Raw genomic sequence first — 27,553 nt, 5'->3', positions numbered from 1 at the left:
CCATTTGGCTGCTACTTCATAAAGACTCAAGGTTCATTCATCAAATAATTGCAGATAAGTATCTGATACCTTTCAATTCATAAATTAATTCATTTTAGTAATCCTTAGAATCACAAAACATTTAGATTTTCTCATAAAAGAAGATTCTTTTAAAAAGCCAATGGGAACAGTTTAATTTGAAATGTTTGTTTTTCCCCTAGACATCTCTTAGTGCTCTTACCCAGCTGATGAAAAAGATGCCCCATTTCCGCAAGCAGATTACTAAGGTAAGCACTCTTGTGCACTATAGCAAGAGAGTGACAGATGCCATATTGAGTGGCTCTAGTTGTTCATTTGTTCTAATATTCACCCTTCATCAGGGCCACCAAAGGACATTTTGTCATTCGTTTCCTTGCTCTCCTTTGCTATTTCTACTCCATTGCTCTGCCACATTGATCAGCTTCCCTTTGCCTTCCAGACTTCTGGCTTTGTCATTATACTGCTTCCCCCGTTTTGATTTCCAGGTCTGCCTCTAATAATGTTAGTACTTGATTCATTAGACTTTTTGTCTACTCATTTCTTACAATCATTCTTGGTAACTTCAGCATGCAAATATGAAAGACTCTTCTAACACAGAATTTTCCCAGCTGTTTGACTTGTATAACAACTGCCATTGGCCTCTTTCCACCTTAGGTCTTGTCATTTGGGATTTCAACACTTGTAATCTCCTGAACTTTGAAATTCTTCTCTTATCACATAGCTTCAGCCTTTCTACATCTCCTATTCCAGCATGGAGTAGTCAGTCACTTACTTTCCTTAGTGTTCAATCCTATAATTTCTTATCCCCTTAATCTTCTACCATTCTCACCCTGCTTAATTTCATTTTTATTTTTTATCTTTTTTGTTATAGCTTTTTATTTACAAGATATATGTATGGGTAATTTTTCCCCTACTTCCCCCTACCCTCTCCCCTAGATGGCAGTTATACCAATAGATGTTAAATATTTAACTTCATTTTTAGCTAATTTCCACCATTTGATTTCTCTACCCTTGTTTCTGGGCTATCAAATAAATACCCTACTGATTTCATCAGTTTCAAGTCCGTGCTAATCTTTTATTTTGTTTTTACTGACTACTTTTCACGATGTCTTCTATTACTTTGAAGTAATTGAGTGGCTTTTGGTACATCACTTAGCCACTTTGTGCCTCACTTTCTCATCTATAAAATGAAGGGTCTGCTCTAGATAATGTCCAAGGACCTAGTGCTTGAATCTTTTCCTATGATTTTTGCCCATCTCCTTTTGCTCCCAATTTATCTACCCTGATTGTCCAGGCTTGTAAAATTGCTGCTTCTTAGAGTGAACAGGGACTTTACAAGTCATCTAATCCAACTGTACCTAAAGTACCACATATTTCATGTCCATAAATGTTTATTAAGTATTTTCTGTGTATAAAGTTAATGGTATCAGGAAGATAAAAGACAATAGCAAATGAGTCCTTGTTTTGAAGGAATTTATGTCTTAATGAGCTGATACCCCATGAACATGGTTAAGTAAATGCAAGGTGATTGGAGGGGGGCTGAGGAGAGAATGTAACACCTGAGAAGATATTAGGAAAGACTTGAAGGTAATGCCTGAGCTGAGTGTTGAAATAAGCAGAAAATTCTAAGAGGTTCCGAGAAGCATAGGAGAATGTATTCATTTTTGATACTCATTATCGAGCTTATACTTGGAGAATTTCCAGCAATGGAATTTACCATCTGCTGAGAGGACCCCTTAGAATTTTAGAGAGCTTCACTTCCTTGGTCTCTGCTTCCTTCAGTTTAAAATGAGCAAGGAGGAGGAGCAAGAAGCCTCTGGACCAAGTATTGTGCTGACTGCTTTTAGATACTTTCTCATTTGATCTTTACAACAACCTTGTCAGGTTCAATGTGGTTATTATTCCCATTTTACACTTGAAGAAATAAAGCAGTCAGAGGTTAAGGGACTTGTCAGTATTCGATGCTAGATTCAGATTCAGCTCTTCTTGCCTCCAGGCTTGGCAATTTCTTCTCTGTACCAGCGTAGCTGCTTTTAGTTAGAGACAACACCCCAAAGTCCTTCTACCTTTATATCTGTGACCATGCATTCTGAGGTTTTAGAACTGGCAGCTACAAGTTGCCTATCTGTTCTGCAAGAAATGGGAGAAATGCAAATTTTTTTTCTACTGTTATGTCCCTTAGAGACAGATTTTTAGAAGTTCTAAGTAAGTAGAGATCTTCGTTCTATCCTTCTACGTGATTACCATTTAAGTATTTTAGCTACCATCATTGTCATGATCAATGCAGCTGGTTGGTGCAGTGCATAGAGTTCATAGGAAGACTCCTCTTCCTGAGTGCAAATGTGATTCAAGTATTTATATACTTGATCAAGTATATAACCTTGATCAAGTCACTTAAACCTGTTTAACCTCAGTTTTCTCATCTATAAAATGAGCTGGAGAAGCTCATTACTTAAATATTTTTGTTAAGAAAGCCCCAAAAGGGTCATGACTGAACAGCAACATTCATCATCCACCTGAATTTTCTTTTCTGAGAACTAAATATTTCCATTTCCCTTCATTTGTTATAACCTGATTTCAAGTTTTATTATTAGCCTGAGAGTTCTTTTCTGGACCTACTCCAGCTTATCAACATCTCCCTTAAAATATGGTGCCCAAAATGTACAGTATTCAAATTTGGATTCCAGTCAATGGGAGTTTAGTAGAACAATCACATCCTTTGTTAACATGATGGCTAAAAAGGCATAGTCTCACCTTTATGCAGTTGAAATACAGGACTTTGTATTTATCCTTATTAAATTTCATTTCATTAAATTCAGCCCACCATTCTAAGCTGTTCAAATCTTGCCAATTTGATAAGCATATTCTATTTTGAAATATTATTTATAGAAGCCTTATCCCCAACTAAAATATAAATTTCATGTGGTCAGAGACTGTCTAAATTGTCTTTGTATATGGATGGATTATAATCTATAGCTGTGGAGGAAGAGTGCCCATTGTGAATGATTTAATGGTATACCAGTATTTACATAGAAATATTTCCATCATACTCACCCCAGACTTTTCATTCCACATAGGGTCTCTTTGCTGTTCTTTTCATGGCTCCATACAAATTATATTATGTTTCTTTTTTCCTGAAATATTTTTACTGTTCTTCCTTCAATGCTCTGGCCTGCTCTAAATCTAAATTGGCTGTGCCTCGGAGCCCAGCTCAGACTTCTTGTGATATCTTACCTGCATAGAGATTATAAAAGTATTCACTAAAGTTTGTTTCTTCTCTTTTTATAGCAAGTGATACATCTTAACTTGGCAGAAGATTGCATGAGTAAATTCAAGCCAAACATAGAAAAGCTGTGCAAGACGGAACAGGTACATCTGAGTTCTTACCGGACTTCAGGATTGAAATTCATCTATCTTTTTGGTATACACAGTAGGGAGGATAGGGCTGGTGCCAGGTGACTTGTGCCTGCTACTACTAATAACATTTATTCTTATTCTTGGTGTTATTTAGTAACAGGTCTCTGTTTCCTGGGTTCAACTTTAATTTTGCATTTTGCCACTTTTCATTTGCTTTGTTATTATTCCCTATTTATTGGTCTGTTTTTTTGTTTGTAATTGTACTTTTCAGAGTAAACCTGTTGTACCAAGTTTTTAAACAGATAAAACTCAATTTAAAACAATTCAAAAGCATTTACTTCTTTATGACAGTTACACTATTAGAATTTTGTCAGTATTTCTTTTTTTAATTTTTTTTATAATCCTTTTTTAAAAAATTGTAGCTTTTTATTTACAAATATACACATAGGTAATTTTTCAGCATTGACAGTTGCAAATCTTTTTGTTCCAACTTTTTCCCTCCTTCCTCCCACCCCTTCCCCCAGATGGCAGGTTAACCAATACATGTTAAATATGTTAAAGTATAAGTTAAATACAATAGATGTATACATGTCCAAACAGTTATTTTGCTGTATAAAAAGTCGGACTTTGAAATAGTGGACTGTGAAGGAAATCAAAAATGCAGGTAGACAAAACCATAGAGATTGGGAATTCTATATAATGGTTCATAGTCATTTCCCAGAGTTCTTTCCCTAGATGTAGCTGGTTCAGTTCATTACTGCTCTATTGGAATTGATTTGGTTCATCTCATTGTTGAAGTGGGCCACGTCTATCAGAATTGATCATCATATAGTATTGTTGTTGAAGTAAGTAATAATCTTCTGGTCCTGCTTACTTCACTCAGCATCATTTCATGTAAGTCTCAACAGGCCTTTCTGAAATCATCCTGTTGGTCATTTCTTACAGAGCAATAATATTCCATAATATTCATATACCACAATTTTTTTAACCATTCTCCAATTGATGGACATCCACTCAGTTTCCAATTTCTGGCCACTACAAAGAGGGCTGCCACAAACATTCTTGCACTTGCAGGTCCCTGTCCCTTTTTAAAATCTCTTTGGGATATAAGCTCAGTAGTAACACTGCTGGATCAAAGGGTATGCACAGTTTGATAGCTTTTTGGGTATAGTTCCAAATTGCTCTCCAGAATGGCTGGGTGTATTCACAATTCCACCAACAATGTATCAGTGTCCCTGTTTTCCCACATCCCTTCCAACATTCCGCATTATCTTTTCCTGTCAGTCTAGCCAATCTGACAGGTGTGTAGTGGTATCTCAAAGTTGTCTTAATTTGCATATCTCTGATTAATAATGACTTGGAGCATCTTTTGATATGGCTAGAAATAGTTTCAATTTCTTTGTCTGAGAATTGTCTGTTCATATCCTTTGACTATTTATCAATTGGAGAATGGCTTGATTTCTTATAAATTAGAGTCAGTTCTCTATATATTTTGGAAATGAGGCTTTTATCAGAACTTTGACTGTAAAAATGTTTTCCCATTTTATTGCTTCCCTTCTAATCTTATCTGCATTAGTTTGTTTCAATTTGATATAATCAAATTTTTCTATTTTGTGATCAGTAATGATCTCTAGTTCTTCTTTGGTCATAAATTCCTTCTTCTTCCACAGGTCTGAGAGGTAAACTATCCTATGCTCTTCCAATTTATTTATAATCTCATTCTTTATGCTTAGGTCATGAACCCATTTTGACCTTATCTTGGTGTATGGTGTTAAGTGTGGGTCAATGCCTAGTTTCTGACATACTAATTTCCAATTTTCCCAGCAATTTTTGTCAGACAGTGAGTTCTGGGGTTTTTGGGTTTGTCAAACACTAGATTATTAAAGTTATTGGCTGTTTTGTCCTTTGAACCTAACCTATTCCATTGATCAACTAGTCTGTTTCTTAGCCAATACCAAATGGTTTTGGTAACTGCTGCTTTATAATATAATTTTAGATCTGGTACAGCTAGGCCACCTTCATTTGATTTTTTTTTTCATTAATTCCTTTGAAATTTTTGACCTTTTGTTTTTCTATATGAACTTTGTTGTTATTAAAATAGTTTTTTGGGAGTCTGATTGGTATAATGTTAAATAAATAGATTCGTTTAGGTAGTATTGTCATCTTTATTATATTTGAGTGCCCAATCCAAGAGCATTTAATATTTTTCTGATTGGTTAGATCTTGTCAGTATTTCTTGATAAGATTCTTAATTATAGAAATGAATTTTGGTTACAGATCAGTGACATTTTGTTTTCATTAAGGACCTGGCTCTTGGAACGGATGCAGAAGGACAGAAGGTGAAAGATTCTATGCGAGTGCTTCTTCCAGTTCTGCTCAACAAAAATCATGACAATTATGATAAAATAAGAGCTATCCTACTTTACATCTTCAGTATGAATGGTATCAGAAATTTCATTTAATTTTGCAGTTGTCTTATGTAATGTTTAACTCCAAAGTGTAAACAGTAATTTAATGCATGTTAGAGTTAAAGATCTCAAAGAGGATGTTAGGGCATGGCTTACTGTTGGCCATTAGAAACACAAAGGCAAATGAAGAAACACCATGATATAATGGAAAAACATAAGATTTGGAGTTAATAGATCTGAAAGAAATAAAAAATAATGAGATCACCAAATGAATAAAAAATGGTAGGATTAAACTGGAAAAAATGGAGTTTTAAGGGTTTTAAGGATCATCTTGTTAAAAAACCTAATGTTTCAAGGTCAAGAAATGCTTTAGTTCACATTTTATTATTTCATTTTGATTTTTAAGCCTAGTCTCTCTGTCTTGGCTAGCTTGGAAGCACAACAGCTCCTCATAGGCCTGACCCTACTGCCAAATATCACAGAAGCTGCTGGGGACTTTGGGGGTCGGGGATGGCAAGGTCTTGGACTGACTGTGGACAGCCTGATAGTTTTAGCCCAGTTGTAGCTTGAACTTCTAGGGCTCAAGTGATCCACCAACCTTAGCCTCGCTAGCAAGAGGGATAATAGGCAAGCTCTTCCATTTGAAGTAGGATATAATTTGATCCAACAAATATTTATTGAACAACTCAGATGTTCTAGAATCTTGTTGGGCATTAGGGGAGAGGGGAAGAGATACAAACATTAGTGAGATCCAGACCTTCCCTCAAGGAGCTTGTAATCTAGTAAAAGAAGTAAGGCATGTTACAAGTAACTTTTGCCTTTAAACAAGATACACTATATTATATGGGATTTTAGTAGAAGTAAAAGTTAATTTATTTAAGGGAAATTCAATAAAGATTTCATAAAGGGTGTGAAATTTGAGCTGGAGTGTGGACATGGATTAGATTTTTTTATAGGAAAGATATTGAGGGACAGGGAAAAGCCATTCTAGGCAAAGAGACAATAAAGTGACACAACATACCTTTGAACTCTAGATAAATGATTCTGTATATAAAATTTTGTTGAATACCTCAAAGCACACACAAAATTTAGATAAAGCATGAGTCCTGTCTTCATGGAATTTATAATCTGATAGGAGCATTATCATAGTAACTAGAATATAAACTAAGATATAAATAAATACATACATGAATGAATGACACAAAATGTCATGTGAAGTACAAAGGAAAGACAGTTAATTTCCTATTCCTTTGAGAATTAATTCTCTTTTAAAGTCCTTTTATACTTTGTCCTACTATGAAAGAAGAGAAGGATTTGATAAGGACTAGATGAGGTGCAGTCATATCCCAAGTATGTTCAAAGACAGGAAAATGAGACATGAAGTGTCATGTGTTATAAACAAAGAGAACGTCATTTTGGTCAGTTCATAAAGTGCACTTGGGAGCAAAGTAGAGTGAGGTTGGAAAAAAACATATTGGGGCAAAGTATAAAGGACTGTAAAAGAGAATTGATTCTCAAAGGAATAGAAAGCTATTAGAGTTTATTAAATAAGTGACCCTGGGCAAATCATTTAGCCATTTCAGTGCTTTAGAAAACTGTTACAAGAATGTGCGAAACTGTTATTGATCTGCACTAGAAAGATGTTCCAAAGGTGAAGATGGAATATAGGGGGTGTATGTGAAAGAGGGATGAAGATTCACCAAGGAGACTGAGAAGTTTGGAGGGAAGAAAAGAGGCTCTTCTTAAGGAGCTAGCAAAGAAAACAGAGAAGAAAGTGGGAGAAAGGTAGAGATCTAGCAGAATCTCCAGTCTCAGAAGTGAGAATCTGCAAGTACATTCATAAGGAGAGAGTGGTCATCTGTATTGTGTATGTGGGGAGGGGGGTGAGATCAAGAAACAGTAGTCTTAGAAAAAAATCATTGGATTTGATATTAAGTTATTGGGGACCTTCAGAACCACAACTTAAGTAGGGCAAGGAGCGGAAGAGTACTCATGGTTTGGGGTTTTGTTTTTAAAGTTTGTTAATGAAGGCATAAAGGAGACAGGGTTAGTTGAATGAACCAGAAAGGTAATGAGGATACTGTTTTTAGGATTTGAAAGACCTCAGTATGTTTGTAGATTTTAAAAAATCATTGGAAATTAGACCTCTTCATTCACAATTTTCTTTTTCTGCAAGGAACTACACAAGAAAATTTGGACAAATTGGTCCAGAATGTAAAGATAGAAAATGACAGTGACATGATCCGTAACTGGAGTTACCTGGGTGTTCCTATTGTCCCTCAAGTAAGAAATAGTATATTTTATATTTTATATATGCTGTATATGTATATATGTGTTAATTATGTATCTTGTGCTCTAATCAGTTACTTGTATTTTCCCCTAATTTTCACAGTAAATGTAATGTAATTTCCCAGAAGATTTATAATGTATATCTATTGTTATTTTATACTTTTATTATTCTTTTAGTATTCGTTCACATAAGTTGTTATTTTATAGGAAAAATATTTATTCTGTTTTAATAATAGTTCATAGAAGTTATTATGCAATGTAAGTGAAAATAAATAAATTTTCATAGCTTTGCCATTTCCAATGTAATTACTAAACCACATGATTTTGTATGAAAACAAACGATTATTTCTGCATCATTTGAGAATCCATAAATTATGTTTCAAAGTCCATATCCAAATCTGAAATGAGCCACTGACAAACTTTTCAAAGGAGGGAAACTTTTGAAGCATACCTTAAACTATGAGTATGGGCTCTTTGCCACTACCATGTGCCAACATCTCTTTGTGATAGCGTTTCCCCCATTGCCTTCCTTATGCTTTTCCAGAATCCTGTATTTGAATATCAAATTTTCCATTTAGCTCTGGTCTTTTTATCATGTATGCTTCAAAATCTTCTTTTATTGAGTGAACATTTTTTTCTCTGAAGAATTATACTCATTTTGCTAGTTGGTGATTCTTGGTTGCAATTCTAGCTCCATTGCTCTCCAGAATATTATATTCCAAGCCCTCTGGTCCTTTCATGTAGAAGTTGCTAAATCTTGTGTTATCCTGACTGGGGCTCCACTCTACTTGAATTGTTTCTTTCTGGATACTTGAAATACTTTTTCCTTGACATAGGAGTTCTGAATTTGGCTATAATATTCCTGGGTGTTTTCATTTTGGGATCTCTTTTAGGAGGTGATCAGGGGATTCTTTCAATTTTTGTTTTATCTTCTGGTTCTAGAATATCAGGACAATTTTCCTTGATATTTTCTTAAAAAATGATGTTCAGGCTCTTTTTTTTTTTATGACTCTCAGGTAGACCAATCATTTTTAAATTCTCTCTCCTGGATCTATTTTCCAAGTCAGTTGGCTTTCTAGTGAGGTATTTCTCATTTTTTTCTATTTTTTAATTTTTCACTTTCTTGTTTTATTGTATCTTGATTTCTCATGATGTCATTAACTTACATTTGCTCAATTCTGGTTTTTAAAGAATTATTTTCTTCAGTGAGCTTTTGTATCTCCTTTTCTAATTGGCCAATTTTGCTTTTTAAAAGACATTCTTTTCCTCCTTAGCTTTTTGTATTAACTTTTGCAGCTCTCTCAGTTCTTTCCCTAATTTTCCCTCTATTTGTCTTATTTAATTTTCAAAGTCCTTTTTGATTTTTTCTGTGCCCTGAGCCCAATTCTTATTTTTCTTGGAGGCTTTGGATGTAGGAACTTTGACTTTATCATCTTCTGAGTGTGGTTTCTTCTATAGCACCATAATAATTTTCAATGGTATGAAACTTTTTTGTTTTCTGCTCATTTTCCTAGTCTATTACTCTACTATTAACTCTTTGTTAAATTAGGGCTCTGTTTCCAGGGTTGAGGGTGCATTGTCTCAACCAAGTTGTCATTTTAATGATATACTTATTGACTGGTTCTGAATATAAAACAGCACAGAAATTAGTCTCAGCTTTTTTTTCTTCAGAGATTCAAATTTGTATAAACAACATAATCGGTTATTTTAGTAAATCTGTACTCTTTCCATCAAAATCCATTGCACTTTATCTTAGATGAATATTTTGTAAATGAAGCATTATCTCTCTTTTGCAGATGAAAACACTAAAGCCCACAATAGTGGAGTGGCTACTAATCAAAGCTTACTTACACAAGTGGGACTTAAAAGCCCCCTGATTTCTAAGCTGCTATTCTTCCTCTTGTGCAGACAAAGGGACTCTGGAGACTCTCCCCATTGCTCTAGTGAAGAAAAGATATCTTCAAGGCCAGGCCAGGCCTAGATGCATACCGGACAGGCTTTCTGAGACAGGAATTCTCCTGCCTTATCATATCTGGGCGATTGGAGATAGCCTAATAGGGAGTACTGTATAATGTCTTTTATTTTTTGAAATTGCTTCTCTCTGGTTGCAGTTTCTTTAACTATAGAATGAGGAAGTAAGCGGAGATGATAACTGTATTCCCTTTCAGCTTCAGAGTCCCAGAAACACTTTAAATGACTGAGAGAAGCAAGTGTTTTGTTTTTAGCAGTAAGACTTTCAGTATTAAAGGGCAAAATACATGATTGTAGCAGAAAAGGAATTGAACTGGCTTAGGGGGATAATTTAGAGTTTCCAACACTACTAACTTAGCTTTTGGCTTGGAGCAAATCACCTAATTTCTCAGGGCCTCAGTTTTCTTATTTATGATGTTAGGCTGGGAATTCTTGACATGCCTGTTTGTTTGTAAAGATCAAATGGCTTTTCATTTATTTCAGAGCACTTTAGAAATTACAAAGCATTATGTAAATATAAGGATCCTTGTTTTTAGTAGAAATTGAATTTACCTCTTTTGACTTGTGTTTTTGAAAATAGACATTTCTGATATTAATTTCAATAATATCTTCATAAGAAACAGGCAGGGTAGTGGGAGAAGTCCTGATCAGAAATCCCAAGCTCTGTTCCCAACTTGGTTAGCAGCATAACTCTGAGGGCATTACTTAAAATCTCTGGACCTTCATTCTTCTCATCTATAAAGTGAGCCCCAGCTGCAGAAGGACGTAGAAGGGCCAGACAGGCCTCAGAGGCCATGGTCCAGCCCCCTTGTTTTTCACTGGAGGAAATTAAGATTCCAGGAGTTGAAGAGAGATACCTGTTATGCCTCCCTTACAGAATCATGGATTCTTGGAGTTAAAAGAAGTCAGATAGTCCATCCTTCTCATTCTACAAATGAGAAAACAGAACCCAGAGGGACGCTTCCTCCTCAAGATCAATCATAGCTAATTAGCTCTTCAACAAAGCTTTCATAGTTAATCTTAAATTAGTCTGAAAATCTGCTTAATCATAAAATCTGGTTAATTAAGTATCGTGGATAATGACTAAAGCTGGCATGTAGCCCTTCCATTTTGAAATGCTGTCAGTAGCCTTCAAGCATAGATCCTACTTACAACAAGAATGCAGGCCAACGATAGCCTTCAAAGCACAGCTCAGATTGATCAGAACGTAGCCTCCAAGATAGAACGTGTGGCCTTAGTGTGGCCTAGGCTGTTTCTGGCATTATTCATATACACTGCAAAAATAATTAAGGATGAAATATGAATTGTCAACTACCTTGCATTGGGATTTGGCATATTATCCCAAGAATTCAGATGAATAATAAACTGTAGCAATAATAGCAGAAATCAAAAGAAGGTAAACATTCTTTAAGAAGAATTTGAAGTGTTCTGTAAGCTATAACTGATCACGTAAGGAGGAATATGATTCCTTCTGGTATCCCATTGTATTCTTAAGTATTGGTTGTGAGAATAGTGTTTGCATGTACATTTTTTTTTAAAATAACTTTTTATTGATAGAACCCATGCCAGGGTAATTTTTTACAGCATTATCCCTTGCACTCACTTCTGTTCTGATTTTTCCCTTCCCTCCCTCCACCCCCTTCCCCCAGATGGCAAGCAGTCCTTTACATGTTGAATAGGTTATAGTATATCCTAGATACAATATATGTGTGCAGATTGCATGTACATTTTTAAAATACAAATTCAATTTAGTATTTGAATATCAAATGCTTTGTATAAACTATAAAGCAGTATATGGCCACTGGGTGACAGTGGATAGAGCATGAGGCTTAAAGTCAGACTTGAGTTCCAGTTGGGCTTCAGATACTTATTAGCTGTGTCCCTTAAGTCACTTAACTTCTGTTGGCCTCAGTTTTCTCATCTGTAAATTAGGGATAAATAATAACACTTACCTGCTAATATTATTGTGAAGATTAAATGGCATCATAATTGTAAAGCACAGCGCCTGACACTTAATAAATGTTTATTGAATGAATGAGTATACAATTATAGGACATAACTGCAGAATTTGCTACAAATTAACATATGCATTTTAGAAAGCTATACTAAGAGAGTATTACTCAAAATTCCTGTTTTTAAATTTTCTTCTCTTTATATAAGTCTCAACAGGGCAAATCATTGAGAAAGGATCGCTCTGCAGAAGAAACCTTTCAGCTCTCTCGATGGACACCTCTTATCAAGGACATCATGGAGGTAATGAAACCAATCTTTTTACTTTGAAATGCCTGTCTGTGGTTCATACTTAGTCCTTTTATATTTACTGTCAGCATGATGCTGTACACCAGGCCTGACCTAGGCCCACCTTATACTTTAGGTTTGAAACTGGAGCAAAATAAGAAATTTATAGATCATCTGACAGTGAAGAAAAGTAAGGTTGTTTAGCCATAACATGAAAAATATATTCCACAAAGATACAGCACTGATTTAGATAGAGGTGACCTTCTGTATATCTGATCAGCTATTATAACTCATATGGAAGTGAGATATTGGACATCTGAGTAGTACTGAGTGTTCCTAGGCAGTCAGGAGGCCATTTCAGTGGCTTAAGCTTTACATCTGTGGGCCAATCAACTCTCAAAAAACTAGCCTAGCCTAGCCTATATGACAGAAACCTTGCTAGGTAATGTTTGTACATACAAAGCCATCGGAGTTCCTGCAGATCTTAAGGAACTACAGAATTGAGGGAGGCATTCTTCCACCAAATATAAGGCAAGTATATTGGGGGAACTAAAGGGGACTTCCTTGGAAATGGTTGGGGCTTATTTTGTTTGTTTTATGGAGATCTGTGGCATAAAAATATACCACTGCTTGGGAAAAAAACTATACACACACACACAAATGGAAAATAATATATCAAATTTAAAGCTATTTAATTTAATGTTAAAAATGTTCATTGTAATATTGAACTTTAAAAAAAAAAGGTACCTAAGTGTAAATTCTCCAACTCTATTTCCCCATGGAAGATGTTTTCAGTTAACCTCTGACTGTTCTGTAAGTTATAAATCTATATATAAATTTAAGCTACTAAGAACATGGTTCCCTCAGACCTCTGCTCAGTAATCAAAAATTTGATAATAGCAGACACTCCTCCACCTAAGAATATTTCCCCAAGAAAATTCAGCTTCCAAGGATCCTTTGCAAGGATTTGAGTATGGGAAGATTTTAAGATTCAGAGTGAGAAGACAAGTTTGAATCCTGACCTTATCCCTTACTACAAGAAGGCCTTTTCCAGGGTCCCCACCCCTCTGGACCTCTGTTTCCTCTTCTACAAAATAATTGTTAGTTGGATTAGATGACTTTTAAGAGTCCTTCCAACTCTAACTCTACTATCCTGTGAGTTCATGAGTGTTAAGTAAGTATTAGCAGCAACAATAGCTTTAAATTTCTGGAAATTACAGTGAGGAGGGAAAAGAAAGGAATAATAACTTGAGGGAATGGCGGCCAAAATTTTTGGTTGTTACTTGGTTTCTGTTTTATCTTTTAAAATCTGAGGCAGAGGGCAAAAGGGATTGAAACCAGGACAGAGGAAAAAAGTAAAAGAGAAGTTGTAGGGAGGAGCAGGAAGGAAAGAAAATTTTTCACACATGGTGGTTTAGAAAAGGGAACAGATCAGGTCAAAAACTTGGCTAGTAGGAGGAAGGGCCATTTCACCTAGAAGTTTCACTGCATATGGAAAAAAGAAGAATAGAAAAAAAAAAGTTTTTAAGGTCTGAATCATGTTAGAAAAGAATCATCAGAACAAAAGGGAAAAACCACAAGAAAGAAGTTAAGTTTTGAAGGAGCTCATTTGGATGGCCTGAACTTTTTTGCCAACTAAGAGGCAAAATGATCTGCTAAGAGAGAAATTGGAGATTTAAGGAGAGAGATTTATAACTGCAGATAAATAAGAGAGTAAGTAAAGACACTTAAATCTGTATAATGTCCATCCTAGAGTTCTCTCATTTCTCTTTGCCTCAAAACCTCTTTGACTTAGTCCATTCTCTGAGAGTCAGAGGTTACGCAAAGTAATTGGATAGTCATTTTTTCTCAGCAAGGCCTTGTGTTTATTCTCTGTATTCCTTTCTGTTAATTCCGTGTCTCATTCACAGAATTTCGAGGGTTGAAATTTCAGAAGTCATCTGATCCAATCTCTGCCTTAATAGAAATCTCTTGACATATCCAACATCCAGTGATGGGGTAGGGGGAATGGAGAGGGAAAGAGCTCATTACTTTCTGAGACAATACATCATTCTTTTGGCTAGTTAAGGAATATTTTTCCTTATGTGCACCCAAAATCCACACTTCTGTTGCTTTGCTCCATCACTCAAACTTCTGCTCTCTGGGCCAGCTCTAAAACAAATCTCATTCCTCTTTCATGTGACAGGCTTTCAAATATTCAGACAGCTTTAGTGTTTCTGCTACATCTTTGCTTCTCCAAGCTGAACATTCTTTCAAAATTCTAAAGATTCTTTCAGCCATTCCCTTACAGGATCATCTACCTATTTTCTCACCATGTACTTTGACTTTATTCTTTTAACAAAATCTGTTGGCCAGACTGAATTACATCTAGAATCACTTTATGCTAAGTGGTAAACCCAAACAAGCTTAACAGTGATATTAGCAACAATATGATTTTTTCTGAAGGGAAATAGGTGAGCTCATTTAATTTAACTCATTTAAAGTTAATCTTATCTTTTTTTTTTTTTTTTCCACAGGATGCCATTGATAATAGGCTAGAGTCAAAGGAATGGCCTTATTGTTCCCAGTGCCCTGCAGTATGGAATGGCTCGGGAGCTGTAAGGTAAAACATACTCTTAGATGCAGAAGCAAATATCAAATTTCTGAAATGCACTTTTAAAAAATTTTATTTTAATAGTATATCATTTTTCCAATTACATATGAAGATGGTTTTCAACTTAAATTTGTGTAAGATTTTGAGTTCTATTCCCCCCCCCCCCTTTATCTTGCCCTTCCCCTAAGCAGCACGCAATCTGATAATGGGTTTTTACATATCCATTCATTTTTAAATTATTTCCATATGAATCATGTTGTGAAAAAAATATCAGAACAAAAGGAAAAAATCACTAGAAAGAAAAAAAATAAAAGGGAAAGAGATGAAAATAGAATGCTTCAATCCACATTCAATCTCCATAATTCTCTCCTTGGATGTGGATAGCATTTTCCATCCAAAGTTTATTGGAATTGCCTTCGATCACTGAATTGTGTAGAAGAGCTAAATTTATCATAATTGATCATCACACAATCTAGCCATTTTCCTGCTTTTACGTGCTTCACTCAGCATCAAGTCATGTAAGTCTTTCTAGGTTTTTCTGAAATCAAACTGTTATTATTGATGGATTCCATTCATTTTCCAATTCTTTGCCATCACAAAAAAGAGCTGCTATAAATATTTTTGCATGCGGATCCTTTCCTCTCCTTTATGTTGTCTTCCCAAGACCTAGTAGTGACACTGCTGGATCAAAGGGTATGCGTAGTTTTTACCCTTTGGGTACAGTTCCAAATTGCTCTCCAGAATGGCTGGATCAGTTCACAACTCCACCAATGCATTAGTGTCCCAGTTTTCCCACTTCCCCTCCAGCATTTATCATTGGCTTTTCCTGTCATCTTAGGCAATCTGAGAGGTGTGAGGTATTACCTCAGAGTTGTTTTTAATTTGCTTTTCTCTAATCAATAGTGATTTAGAGCACAAAAAATACTTTTTTATAAAAGACATATGAGAACTCTGGTGATTTAATATCCTTCTGTTCTTTGCTATGCAATATTAATATATGCAATATTCCTTGAAAAGAAACACTATAAATAATGTTTAAAAAATAGATCATTTTCAATTAATCTAAAATTTTATTTTTTAGTCTATTTCTAGGAATTGAACTGTCAATGGTGATGTTTTTGCTTATTTTGTATAAAAACAAATGTGTTTAATTTTTTATTTGATCTTTTCAGAATTTCTGCTCTTTATCTTTCTCCTCAATACTTCAGGTGGTAGGTGGAATTAGCATTAGGTTATTAAAAATTAGACTCCCAAATTGGAAAAATTTGATCATGTAGCCCTGCCATTAAAAGTGACCCTAAAAGTTCTTTCAGTTCAGTAATCTTTTCTACAAATCCATTCGCTTTTACATCATTTTCTTGAGATCAATCAAAATTAAATCACCATCTTAAAAGACTTGGAAAATGTATTGTTTAAAATATCCATCTGGCTTTTATGTAGTGCTTTAGTTTGCAAAGTGCTTTACATATGTAGTGCCAGACACTCATAACAACTCATTTTACAGATGAGGTTTGGCCCATCTGCCAGGACAGCTTACTGGGCTGTAGTATGTTAGGATATGTCTGTCCCAGGCACGTGAAGACTTCCCCTGGTGGATTGGGCAGATGAGAACGTGTATTCCAATGGTCATGAAGATGCTTTAGCAGGTGCTATGGAGCATAGACATCAGAGACACCAAGATCATCCACTGCCTCCTGGGCCATCACCAGCTGCCTGATGTTTGTCTTGTCACGGGACTGTGATAACTCTGGAAGGAAGAGTGAAGTTGTTGATTTTGCACAAAACTGCCTTACTTAAAGTCAAGACATTATCCTGTGATGTCATTGTTCCTCTTTGAAAACAAAGAACAATAGATGAGGGAATTGAAACTGAGATTTACCTAGAATCACACTACTAGTTAATGTCTGAGTTTGGATTTGAACTTAGGCCTTGCTGACTTCAAGCCCAATACTTTTCTTCATCACTTAGCTGCCAATTTTCATATACATATATATGAAATACAAAGAGAATGAAAAATCCTTTATTAAATATTTACTATGTGCCAAGCATTGTGCTGAGTAGTCCTGGGGATACAAATAGAAATGCGAGATAGTCCCCAGTTTTATTAGAGGAGACAACACACATTGGAAGGTGCATGGCTGCAGAATGAATGGTATCGCCCAAGGGTCCTCAGGCTTGGTCTCTGCCCTAGCTCTACACTCTAAGGATGGCCAGATCTTACCATCTGCCTTAAGACGACCTAAAGGCATTGTCCTCTCCCTGTCCTCTCTAACCTCCAGACCATTACCACTAAATGATTTATCCCTCATAGGTCAAAGCTGTCTGGTTTTCAAGCAAAAGATCTGAGATACACAGAGACTAAGTAAACTGTTCAAACTGAGAGATACAAATTGAAACTCAGTAATAAAATCCCAGATTTAGAAAGATCCTCTGAATCTGCCCATTATCTAAGCCTGTACCTGAACAGAATCCTTTCGACTGCCCCCTGACAAGTTAGTCCAGTAATCTTTTCTTAAAGCTTTCATCAGAGCAAATCATCCCATTTGAGGATAGCTCTAGTTTTTAGGAAATTGATGAAAATTTTCCAAAAAATTCTGTTCACTGCTTATCATTTTGCTTTCTGGACCAAAGAGAATGAGCCTACTTTTTCTTCTCTATGACAGCACTTTAAGGCTAGATGGTAATTATCCTGTCTCCACCAAGTCTTCCAACTCCAGGCTAAAGATGCTAGGTCCTTTAACCTATAGTTATTCGGCATAGTTTGCCATGTTCCCTGTCCTCCACCAACTCCTTATTGTTCTTCCTAAAATGCAATTCCCAGAACTGAAAATGGTATTCGGAATGCCTGACACAGAGTATCACGAGCCTTCCCTTCCCTTCTTCTGGACAGTGCCCCCCCCCCCCTTAATGCAGCCTATTATAGTTTACTCTTTTCTCAACTAAACATAATAGTCCATTAAAACTCTGAGATGTTTTCCACAGAATGTGTTGTCTGGATGTCTTCCTGTTCTTGTAAAGTTTATTATTTTTTGCCCAAGTGAAATATTTTGTATTTATTCCTACTAAATTTCATCTTACTTAGTGACCTGGCAAGATATTGGATCCAAACTGTTGCCCATAGTGTGCTTTCCCCTTCTTAGCTTCCTGCCATCTGCATGTTTTATAAGCATCATATCTGTGCCTTTGTTGTTAATGAGATGTCCGTACAGCTTTGAAAAAAAAAAAACATAGAATTTTTCTTTCTAATTAGATTGGCTGTAACACACTTATTTTGGGCAAAATATTTGGTATAATATGTGAATGTATTACAGGCCTTGAAATGTGTAAAGAAAAATAGCCCTAGAACAGCTAAAAACAGCTTTGTTTTTTCTTTCAGTGCTCGTCAGAAACCCAGAACTAATTATTTAGAGGATCGGAAGAATGGCTCAAAGCTGATTATCTTTGTGATAGGAGGAATTACATATTCTGAGATGCGCTGTGCTTATGAAGTTTCTCAGGCACACAAATCTTGTGAAGTTGTTATTGGTGAGACTTTTTTTTTTAAGTAAATTACTATTATAGAAAAACAGAAATTGGTTTGAAATGCATCTTGTTTAGGACACTTAGCAGTGAAAATATTGGTTGTTGATTTTCTTGAATTATAAGTAGTTATAGGATCGAGAATTGGAAGAGCCTTGGAAGGATCATCAAGTTTAGTCAATTCATATGGAGATTAGCCACAGAAGCACAGGGATATTACAGGATTTGCTTATTACAGTAACACAGCTGGTTACTAGAACTTAGTCCTAACTTCAGGTCCAGCACTCTGTCAGTGGGTGTCCATCTGGGATGCCAGTTTCTCCAGTTGTTGACCAGAAAAACATTCCAGGTTTGTTTTTGTCCTTTTCCATTGACTGTATATCCGTTTTATAATCTATGATAGTAAGAAGTCACTTTGGCCACATGGATGGGGAATTGATGCTATACACTCTGGAAATTTTGAGTCTGTGGATCTGCATCTGATATAAATTAGGTAAACTTTAGCTTAAGCAATTTAACTGTGAATCCATCTGAAAAGATAGAACTTAAAGTAATCAGTGGCATAATAAGGTAGGGAAGCATCACTGCTGCAAGTGTCTGAACAGGATTCAGCATAGCAGCATCCTGAGGGATGGCCCTGTATTGCAGTGCCCACTTCAGAAGAAAGCCTCTGACAGCTGTGGCAATTTTCAGGCCTCGCCCTCCAATGTTGATGAGGCTCTTTGTGGTTGTCAGAACGTAGTGTTGGTCAACCTTTTGCCCTTCAGGATTAAGACCCAAGAGGGGGCAACATTTACATGGATGGTTATTAGTAATTTTTCTTAGAAGATGATTTTTTTTTTTTTTACATTAGGATGGATACGGATTTTTGAAGAGGAGGATATAGAGAGTTTATAATTGTAAAATTATCCAGGACTTTCTGGGCCTCAAATAGAAGTTTTATAATAACTTTGGAAAGGCAGCCAATAACTGCTGTTTTAAAATGATTCCTTTTTTCCTTACCAGGTTCTACTCATATTTTGACACCCAGAAAGCTGTTGGATGATATAAAGATGTTAAGCAAACCCAAGGACAAAGTTTCCTTTATTAAGGACGAATGAGATTTTATGCTTGAAGAATCTTATATAAATCTTCAACTAAAATGTACTAAGGAAACATTGCTGTCATGTAATTTAAATTATGTAAATATAGTGTATTCAGTAACTTTTCTAGACAGGTTCTTAGGGGCTTCTAAAATAATTAAAGTATTGCTGCTCTTGGGTATAAAGATAAGATAAAGTATAGAAATACTTCCTAAAATGGAAAACTTTTCACCCTTGAAATAATGTTGGATTTTTGACAGTGAATTTTCATAACCACCTATTAATGTTAATGGCTTGTTGATAAGAGTGATCCATGCTGAAATTTTGTTTTTGAAGAGAAAGGAATATGATTTTAAAAGGCCTAGATAAGAAGTTGGAGAGATTATGCTGTAAATTTGTCTGTGTAGTAATATGATTTCCTATGAATGCAATTTTCTCGTTTGATTAAAATTTGGAATAAAATTAATGAAACAGCTTGTAGGAAAAAATCTCAGTTGTCTGAAAAATTCTAAAGTTAATAAGTTGTACACAATTTAAAAATCATGTATGTTTAAGTCAAACAGGGAAGGAGAAAATAATGGAAAGAAATAACAAAATAAACCTTTACTTTGAAACATGTTATCTTTGTGGATCAACTATTTTGGGATTAAAATAAGGTTAACTGCATTATTACCACTGAAAGCTAATAGACTAAAAATGAAATTCTCTAAAAACTTAAGTGTTCAAGTTTATTCACAAGTGTATTGTCCTTAGCTCTAAAAATTAGTTATTTGGAATCATTACCAAGATATTTGTAAACCAAGATATGTTCAGATCAACCATTTTTCCCCTTTTTTTTGGAGAAGGGGAAAAAAGTCATGGCTTTTTGAGGGGACAGGGAAGAGTTTTAGCTAGAAGTCTCAGAGCCTCAGGTTTCTTCCTTAACCTTAAATTTCTTCTCCAATGACAAGTGATACCTCAGTATTCATCATTAATTGGTTCCAGAAGGCACAAATGATGAAAATGACAAATAATGAATTTTTCCCATGAGGAATACATCTCCAGTCTTCAGCCTAATCATCTCTTACCCAAGCTGTTCCCCAAAGGAGTAAGTGGGGCCAGCCCAGCCTAGTCATGTTTGCCCTTCCTGACCCAACTCACTTTCTGGGAGGAGCCTTTGTAGTCTTCTGTCCCGCACTGCTCCAAGTGTCAATGGGAAGGGGGGTACCCGGGATATGGAGGCAGAAGCTGTGGCCCCACACTGTTTGCTGCCCAGGGCTCTGGGCTGCCAGGAGTCCTGGGTCCTGCACCACCGCCACTCCACCTGAGCTCCTGCTCTGCTGTCACTAGCATGACCTCTGATCCTCTTCCTATTCTTCTGCTGAGCATGCCAGGCATTCTTTGCCTCTTCGAGGACTACAATATGGGATCTGGGACACTATCCTGCAGGAGCTGCCCCATAAGTTGCCCAGCAAATACAGTCTTCAAGCTAACAGTCCTGCACACCGCTGGGGAGCAGCTGCCCACAGCTGAGGACAACACCAGCCAGGCTGGATGACACCTGGCCAGCTGCTCAGTCAAGGCAGGCACCAGGATCAGTGAATGCACAGCAGGTGACCAGTGCACAGCAGGTGACCAGTGCGCAGCAGGTGGCAGGCGTCCAGTGCACAACAGATGACCAGTGCAGAGCAAGTGGCAGGCATCCAGTGCACAGCAGGTAGCAGACATCCAGCGCACAGCAGGTAGCAGACATCCAGCGCACAGCAGGCATCCAGTGCAGAGCAGGCATCCAGTGCAGAGTGGGTGGCCAATATTCAGTGCAGAGCAGGTATCCAGTGCAGAGCAGACATCCAGTGCAGAGTGGGTGGCCAATATTCAGTGCACAGCAGGCATCCAGTGCACAGCAGGCATCCAGTGCTGAAGCATGTTTTTCTTGTCAAAATGTGTCAAATACCAAATTGAACAAGTTTGGAAGCAAATAAGTGCTGAGGTCCCAGTGTATTGAGTATCTTATGTCCCATTCACTGCTAAATGCCAAAAGTATAAAACCACAAATAAACTCATTTCCCTCAAGGAGCTTCCATTCTTTCCAGAGTGATGCCTTGCACAACAATGTATAAAAGTATTCATTATTACAAAATAAATATCTTTTACAAAGTTGTTATTTTGTATATGACTACATTCAAAATAAATACAAGGTAATTTGCAGGGAAGAAAACACAAAACAGCTGAGGAGGATCAAGAAAGATGCTGCTTGGAAGTGGAACTTGAGCTGAGCCCAAAGGGAAACTTGGGTTTCCAGCAGATGGAGGGGGAAGGAGAGAACATCATGATTATCCGGGAAAAGCAAAATCCAGACATTTACTGCTGGAGGAGAGAAGGTACAAAAAGGCTAATTTGGGTGGGTCACAGGAAATAAAGGCAAATAGTATAGAGCTGGGCTAGGAAGGTGGGTTGGGATTTATGCCAAAAAGACATTTGTAATTTGATACAAGAAGTATACAAGATAACTCTGGAAGTTATTGACCAGGGGGAAATGGTGTAGTTGGAGCTTTATTTTAGAAAAATCACTTTGGCAGCTATATAAAAAATTGGAGAGGGAAGAAATCTGATGTAGGAAAACCAATTAGAAGACTTGTTTTTCTTTTTTCTTTTTTTTTTTCCTGAGGCAATTGGGATTAAGTGACTTCTCCAGGGTCACACAGCTAGGAAGTATTAAGTGTCTAAAGTCAAATTTGAACTCAAGTCCTCCTGACTTAAGGGCTGATGCTTTATCCACTGCGCCACCTAGCTGCCCCTAGAAGACTTTTTTTTTTTCCATTAAATACAAAAATTCAATATTTTAAAATATCTAATTGCCACTGCCTGTAGTGTAGCAAAGCATTAACACATGAATTTTCAAGGAACTTTCATGGAAATTTGTCAACTAGAAAATATTTACCGTTTTTAAAAGTACACAATACTGTGTTATATTTTGCTATTTCTCTTCTACATATGGGGAAAACTTAATCTGCTTACTATTCTGCAGACACTAATATCAGTGCTAGCATCACCAGTAACAATAGGAAAAAATTCCATGAGTCATCATGCTGAAGATAACATGTTATTTTCTCAAATATCTTTTTATTCTTTGTGACTATCCTAATTGGTAACCACTTTTCTAAAATGAAAGAATCAGCAGTTTGCCCGATAAAATCCTTTTGATATTTATAACTGTCTCCTTAGCCTCTTTTATTTGTCAGCAATTTCTCCTAATTTTCATTTCTTCTGCATTATATCATTTTAAAGATTTCTATAATTGTCGCAAGTTTGCTCATTCTTTAGCAGCTGACTAAATGACATAAACATGTTGAGTATTTACTAAAATAAAAAATAAATTCTTTATCAATCACTTTATTCATTGCACTTGGTAGTTTTCTATTTTCTCAGAGGTCAAAAAAATAGCCATAACTTAACCTTATGTATTGTCCACTTGCAACTTGTTCAAGATAGTTTTTGAAAGTAAAATTTGGTGTGAGCTGTCTTAGTTTCTGTTGCACGGAGAGGGAAATATTGTCAAGAAAATTGATAATCATTATTTGGAAAGACTTGAAATTCCACATTATTTTCTCAAATATTTCACTATTTACTTTGGGAAGGAAGAAATGGAGGGAGAGTGTCCCTTACAGTGGAAAAGAAACAGGTTCAGAATAGAAAAGCATCTCTCAGGCCTTCTGTAAGCTGTAGGAGGGAGGAAAGACAAGACATGCTTTCTGAGCCCCAACAAGGTCATCTCATTGGTTAAAGTTTCTGAAGCTAAATTTGCTAAGTCTTCCTGACTCCCTAGCTAGCACTCTGCCTACAGCACCATCTAGTGTCTGCTATCATTATTTCATGAGGCAACCCATCCTATTTTTAGAAATTTCTCATTTTTCCTTGCAACATTTCTTCAAACATTTAAAGAAATTTCTTTATGTTCCCCAATTCTCATATCATATAAGTATGTTCTTGGAAAACCACAAGAAGACAAGTCCCTGAACAGAGTCTGACAGAATTAAACCATTCTCCAATTCAAGAGAGATTGGAAGGACTTCAAGAAATGTCCATCTCACTAGAATGAAAGGGATGGTCTACCCAGCTCAGATGGATTCTGAAAAAATCAGTGAGATGGTCTTAATCACAGCAGATCAGAACCTGAGACCTCAGTGCTGGCTTAGTAGCAGAGCAGATTAATGGGACAGCCTCCAGTCCCAGTTCAGAAGGCAAATTGCCAGCTTGGGAAACTAGGCTGTTGCCTTGGAGATAGCAGGGAAGGCTACTCTCCTGCTCTGAGCAAGACACCAAACACAAGGGGTTCCTCTGCTCAAAGGCAAGGGTCAGAGAGGCACAAGAAGCTTGGGACAGCACCCACTGTACTCCAAGATCTTAAAAGTTACAAAACAGAAATAAAGAAAGGGAAGAAAATGAGCAAGAAACAGAAAAGAATCTTAACCATAGAAAGCTGGCATGGTAACAGGGAAGATCAACGCACCAATTCGGAAGAAGATAAAATGCCCACAAGGGAAATGTCAAAGGGTAATATGGAATTGGTCTCAAGACTAAAGAGGCTTCTTGGAAGTGCTCATAAAGGATTTTAAAAGGCAAATAAGCAAAGTAGAAGAACAATTGGGAAAAGAAATGAGTATGCAAGAGAGAGTCAGCAACTTGAAAAAAGGAGGACAAAAATTGACTGAAGAAAACAATTCCTTAAAAATACAATTGGCCAAATGTAAAAAAAAAAATTTCACTGAAGAAATAAATAAATTAAAAAACAACTGGTCAAAAAAAATCCATTGATGAAAACAACACCTTGAAAAGTATAATTAATCAAATGGGAGATACAAAAACTAACTGAAGAAAATCACACATTAAAAACTAGAAACAGGCAAATGTAAACTAATGACTATAAATAAATATCAAATATCAAGCGAACAAAGTAAAAAGCATGAAAAAAATGTAGGAAAATATGAAATATTTCATTGGAAAAGTAGCCATCCTAGAAAATAGATCCAAGAGAGACAATTTAAGAATTATTAGTCTAAAAAAAAAGAATTATTAGTCTACCTGAAGGCCATGACCAACAAAAGAGCCTAGATGGCATCTTTCAAGAGATCATCAAGGAAAAAGTGCTCTGATATACTAGAACCTCTGGGGGAGAGGGGAGGGAAAACAGTCATTGTAAGATTGCATCAATCACATCTGGAAAGAGGTCCTACAAGAAAAACCCCAAGAATCATTGTTGCAAAACTCCAGAACTAAAATCTCAAGGAAAAAATATTGCAAGCTGCCAGAAAAAAATAATAATTCAAGTATCAAGAGTAACAGTTAGGACTGATTTCCCAGGATCTGGCAGCTTTTATAATAAAGAATTGGAGAGCCTGGAATACCATATTCCAGAAGGCAAAGGATTTGATACAACCTAGAATCGACTACTCAGCAAGACTGAGCATCATCTCTCAGGGTAGGGATGAATCTTCAATGAAATTTCACTGAAAAAACAAAAAATGTTGATCTTCAAATACAATACTCAAGAGAAGCATAGAAAGGTAAACAGTAAAGGAAAAAAAAAACATTTAAAGGTCAAATTGTTTACATCCCTAGATGGGAAAATGATACATGAACTCAAGAACTGTATCTTTTCTTGGGGCAGTTAGAGGTGATATATATAGACAGAGAGGGTGGGTATGAATTGAATCTGATGTGATATTAAACAAAAGCACATAAGTTATGTTTTCCAGAGAAAGTGCTTCCATTTTCTTAAGCTTTCATCACAAAAATTTGGTGGTCATACTCTGTACATTCTCTAGTTTGACAGTGTCTCTCCTGAAATTTGGCATGTGCAAAACTGACCCATATTGCAATGTGGTCTAGCTGGGAAAGATTATAGTAGAATTGTGACTGTACAATGAGGTACTGAAATGGCAGTCATCAAAGTGCAAAGTCTCGAATCAAGAGAGATCTAAATTCAATCTAGCTTTAAAAAAGCATTAGCTGTGTGAACCTGAGCAAGTCACTTAATCTCTATTTCTTTCAGTTTCCTCAACTGTAAAATGGAGGTAATGACAGCATCTACCTCCCAGACTTGTGAAGACCAAATGAGATAATATCTATAAAGTGCTAGCACAGAGCCTGGCATATAATTCTGTACTATATATTCTCTTCTATAATAAAATAATTACTGCTTTTGAGCCCCAGAACTTTATCTCTGAGCCTCAGTTTCCCCACTTGTAAAATTAGGTCAAAAGTTGCGCTGTGGTTGTGAGGAAAATGTTTTGTAATCTCTAAAAATATTTTGAAGTGTTGCAAGCTAGTTTAAGAATTAGCTTTTTTTTTTTTTTTTTCCAGCTGTACCACACTGAAATATTGAGCCTGCAACCTACTTTGTACAGATTACCATCTGGACAGGTCTTTATCCTGTATTTGTGCAAATGAGTTTTCTACCTTTCTGCAGAAATTCTTAACACTATTAAATTTTATGTTAATGAGTTTGGCCCTTCTAATTTAAAAAAAAAAAAAAACATGCTTTAAGCCTCTCTGTGCCAGGCACAGTGCCAAGGGTCCAAGGATATAAAAATAGAAAATAGAAAATCCTCAAGGAGCTTACATTCTAAAAGGGTAAAACATGGACAGGTGTACACACATATACTTACAAAATAACCTTGGGTATGTGGGGGATGGCAATCTAGCTTCTTGGGAACCTTTTAGATCCTTGATTCTGTTACCTCTCATTAAGATTCATGTGATTTATTACATATCCCACTTAGTTTAATATCATCTATAAATATAATAAGCATATCTTCAAGTTGTTGAAAGTGTGAGACAAAACAGAACCAGGGATGGAATTCTGTGGCAGAGCATGTCCCTTGTGAAGCCACCTTTCTGGCTGACATCCATCCATTTGTAATTGTTTGGGACGAAGAATGATGGTTCAGCCAACTAGTAATCTGTTATCCTCCAGCCAAGGATGTGTGTAGTGGCTGGGAGAAACCAGGAAAATTTGGGTTCAAATCCTTAAGTGGACATATGGGCTGTGTGACTCCATTTCCATTCAATTAACTCTCATGGTTCCCTACTATCTCCAGAATAAAATTTAAAGCTCGGGTTTGGACCTTCACTAAGATCTTTGGGACAGTCTGTCTTTGGTATTTAAAACCCTTCCTGGCCTCCATAGACTTCTTACTGCCCTCTATGTACTCTTCCATCCAGCTATACTCCATGTCCAGGTGTTTCCTCTGATTGTCCCCACGTTTGGAATGGTTTCCCTCCTCATTTCTACCTCCTGGTCTCCTTGGCTTTGGCTCAAATCCTACCTTCTGTGGGAAACTTTTCCCCATAGTGTCCCTTCCCCAACCTGACTTCCCCCCACCCTATAGTAGGCTTGAAAAGTTCCAAAACATCAAGAAATTCTGAGTTCTATCTTGTACTGGCTCCATAGGAAATGTCCTTGGTCACTCACTTCTTAGGGAAGGATAGTCCAGTATCTGAAGGACTAAAGGCATATGAAGGAGGAGGGAATGAGTGAGGAAGAGAGAGCTGAGCTACGCCAGCCCTGTTATCATCACAAGATTTAGGGGTGCTGCATATCTCGGGGTAAGGGGGAGTATTTTTTCAATTTCCTCCAAATCATCCTTTTGTTCTGGGGAAGCCTCTGGAATGTCTGTTTCTATATTATTCAAGGATGCCTCTTTGCATCTTGTGTATTTTTTGAAGAAGAGAAAAATACTTTTTTTCCCAGATCGGATGATCATTTGTGCATTGAATGGTTTTGTGAGGTTAGGTTACACACACATGATTAAAACAAAATATGACTTATACTCGATTCAGGCAATTTCCCAGAAGTTTTACTCTCATGTGAGTGCCTGCCCGACAGAAAAATTAAGCTTTTTCACTATTATTGATTTTCAGTAAATACTTGTAAAATGAGCTATTTTTGTTTTAAGGATGAAGATTCACATATTCTTCCCCTCCTCCCCCCCCCCCCACACAAGTTCTTTGTCCTTTCCCTTAGCTGAGAAGCAGCTCACTTAGAAGCCCTGATTCCTTTCTAAACTGGGTACTTAGTAACAGCAAGTGACATATCC

The 27,553-nt window shown here is 36.5% G+C and overlaps 1 protein-coding gene across 1 annotated transcript in view; it reads left to right on the top strand.

The window, feature by feature from the left end:
- Positions 1 to 20,096, top strand: part of STXBP3 (syntaxin binding protein 3) — a 59,088-nt gene extending 38,992 nt beyond the window's left edge. Inside the window, exons 12-19 of the mRNA XM_051993178.1 lie at positions 201 to 266; positions 3,307 to 3,387; positions 5,679 to 5,817; positions 7,960 to 8,066; positions 12,204 to 12,296; positions 14,798 to 14,883; positions 18,251 to 18,399; positions 19,399 to 20,096. Of these exons, the coding sequence (XP_051849138.1) occupies positions 201 to 266; positions 3,307 to 3,387; positions 5,679 to 5,817; positions 7,960 to 8,066; positions 12,204 to 12,296; positions 14,798 to 14,883; positions 18,251 to 18,399; positions 19,399 to 19,493 (816 nt within the window). The 3' untranslated portion in view covers positions 19,494 to 20,096. The remainder of the gene's footprint in view (positions 1 to 200; positions 267 to 3,306; positions 3,388 to 5,678; positions 5,818 to 7,959; positions 8,067 to 12,203; positions 12,297 to 14,797; positions 14,884 to 18,250; positions 18,400 to 19,398) is intronic.
- Positions 20,097 to 27,553: the final 7,457 nt, after the last annotated feature.

Source organism: Antechinus flavipes, chromosome 4, assembly GCF_016432865.1.
Source record: "Antechinus flavipes isolate AdamAnt ecotype Samford, QLD, Australia chromosome 4, AdamAnt_v2, whole genome shotgun sequence".
Classification (NCBI taxonomy): domain Eukaryota; kingdom Metazoa; phylum Chordata; class Mammalia; order Dasyuromorphia; family Dasyuridae; genus Antechinus; species Antechinus flavipes.
The sequence above is the reverse complement of the archived record's forward strand: the minus strand, read 5'-3'. Positions and strand labels throughout refer to the sequence as shown.